This window comes from Carlito syrichta, unplaced genomic scaffold, assembly GCF_000164805.1.
Source record: "Carlito syrichta isolate Samal-C Ts95f unplaced genomic scaffold, Tarsius_syrichta-2.0.1 Scaffold308154, whole genome shotgun sequence".
NCBI lineage: Eukaryota > Metazoa > Chordata > Mammalia > Primates > Tarsiidae > Carlito > Carlito syrichta.
In genome coordinates, this window is record NW_007252250.1 from 92,629 (window position 1) to 94,998 (window position 2,370).

Genomic DNA, 2,370 nt, shown 5'->3' on the forward strand with positions numbered 1-2,370 from the left:
CTCCTTCTGCCTCAGCCTTCCGAGTAGCCGGAATTACAGGCATGCGCTACCACGCCCGGCTGATTTTTTGATTTATTGCAGAGATGAGGTCTCACTGCCCAGGCGGGTCTCGAACCCGCGGTCTCAGGCAATCCACTCACCTCAGCCTTCCAAAGGCGCAGAATTACAGGCTGAGCCACCGAGCCCGGCTCTAAAAGGGATTTTTTAAATTTTATTTTTTGTAGAGATGGTGTCTTGCTATGTTGCCCAGGCTGGTCTCGAACTCCTGGACTCAAGCGATCCTCCTACCTTGGCCTCCCAAAGTGCTGGGATGACAGGCTGACCCACCATGCCTGACCCTAAAATGACTTTTTGTGTTTTTTTATTTATATTTATTTATTCATTTATTTTTGAGTTGGAGTCTCACTCTTGCCACCCAGGCTGGAGTATAGGGGCACGCTCACGGCCACCATAGCCTCAACCTGCTGGACTTAGGTGATCCTTCACTGCAGGTTTCCCAGTAGCCGGAACTGCAGACGCATGTCACTACGCCCAGTTAGTTTTATTTTGTGATTTATTGTAGAGATGAGGGTTCACCTAGTTGCCCAGGCTGGTCTTGAACCCCTGGGCTCAGGCCTCTGCCTCTGCCTGCCAAAGTGATAGGATGACAGTTTGAGCCACTGCACCTGGCCCTAAGAGGGCTTTTTAGTATCTCTGACCCCTAACCCCACTGGAGTCCTGAGCTTCTGTTATTTCTGTGCAATCAAGGTTTCTTCTTGGAGAAGGTGACCCTGAGGAGGTTGGGGACAGGAGGAGGCAGAGGTTGTGGCTTGGCAGCGCCCTGCCGTGGGGGTGGATGGGGAGGAAAACACTACCCTGCCTACTTCTGAAGCTATTATAACAATTCCCATTTATTGAGCAACTACTGTGTGCCAAGCCCTTTCTTTGCACCATCCAAAGAATGATAATAACAGTTAGGGAAGCTTCCAAATGCTTCCCTGGCATCATACAACTGAATCTGCCCGAAAGCCCTACCAAACAGATGCTACCTTACAGAAAGGGAAACTGAGGCAGGAGAGATTGAATCCCCTGCCCAAGGTCGTGGGGTAAGGCAACAGTAGACAGATTTTTTGAACCCAGGACCATGCGACAGGAGCGACCAAATGTTCCCGGCCACCACCCAGTACCATCACCTCCCCTGTCTTGCTTAAAGTCCAGCTCTGAGCTCTGCTGCTCAGAAGACCCCCCCCCCCGTGGCTCCCCACTTCCGGCACAAGGAAGGTCTTGCTCCTCAGACAGCCATTCCCACAACACCTGCCCCAGGTCTCACAGTCCCTCTCAGCCTGTTTTTTCTTCACCAGCCCAGAAGCTGCCCCGAAGCCCAGCGCCAAGTCTATCTATGGTGAGTAGGGAACAAGGAAACGCCGGGCCGCAGAACTGGATCTGAGGAACCAGACCAGGACTCCTGGTCTGAGGGAGGAGGGGTTGAGGTCTGGACCCCTGAGTCTGAGGGAGGAGGAGTGGGGGCCTGGACTCCCGGGTCCGAGGGAGGAGGGCTGGGGGCCTGGACCCCTGGGTCTGAGGGAGGTGGGTTGGACCCCCGGGTTCACTCTCCCTCTCGCCATAGAGCAGCGGAAGCGTTACTCCACCGTGGTCATGGCTGATGTGTCCCAGTATCCGGTGAATGTGAGTCTGGGGTCTGACTTTCTCAGGTATCCTCCGGGGGACAGGCGGGCCTCCGGTCCGGGGCTGCTGGCCGCAGGTGGGCCCCGAGCAAGGAGAACGGGGGAAGGTCATTTTGCTCATCGCATTGTGGACTTCCTCCGCCTCAGGCCCGAGGCTGAAGCCCGCTGCAGTCGGGATGAGCAGGGGGTCGCCGGGTCCAGAGGCACCCACCGAGCGTGCCGGGTGGCAGAAGGTAGCATGGGCCACCCGAGGAGGCGCTAGCAGGACCTAGATAGAATCCAGACCCAGTCCCGGCCCGAGGGGACCCCGTCCCGGCCTCAGGGAGCCCCAGGCTGGGTCTCAACAGACCCAGGGCCAGCCACTCTGATGCATGAGAAACCAAGGGCACTGGGAGCCGGGCTCGATTCGCGGATCCCGGAAGGCTTCCCGGAGGAGGTGTAGTCACTCTCCGGCTGGAAGTCTGATCGCAGGGGCTTCTGAGCCCGCCTGGCGTCCCCCTGGGTCTCATGGCCTTCTCCGTGTCCCGGGCCAGCACCTGGTGACGTTCTGCCTGGGTGAGGAGGACGGCGTTCACACCGTGGAGGATGCCTCCAGGAAGCTGGCCGTGATGGACAGCCAGGGCCGAGTCTGGGCCCAGGAGATGCTGCTGCGAGTGTCCCCCGACCACGTCACGCTGCTCGACCCGGCCTCCAAGGTGCCGCGGGG

The 2,370-nt window shown here is 58.1% G+C and overlaps 1 protein-coding gene across 1 annotated transcript in view; it reads left to right on the forward strand.

Moving 5' to 3' along the window:
* EPS8L1 (EPS8 like 1) overlaps positions 1-2,370 on the forward strand; it is a 14,620-nt gene that overhangs the window by 1,139 nt on the left and 11,111 nt on the right. Inside the window, 3 exon segments of the mRNA XM_021716076.1 lie at positions 1,341-1,381; positions 1,607-1,665; positions 2,198-2,370. Coding sequence (XP_021571751.1) covers positions 1,341-1,381; positions 1,607-1,665; positions 2,198-2,370 — 273 coding nt within the window.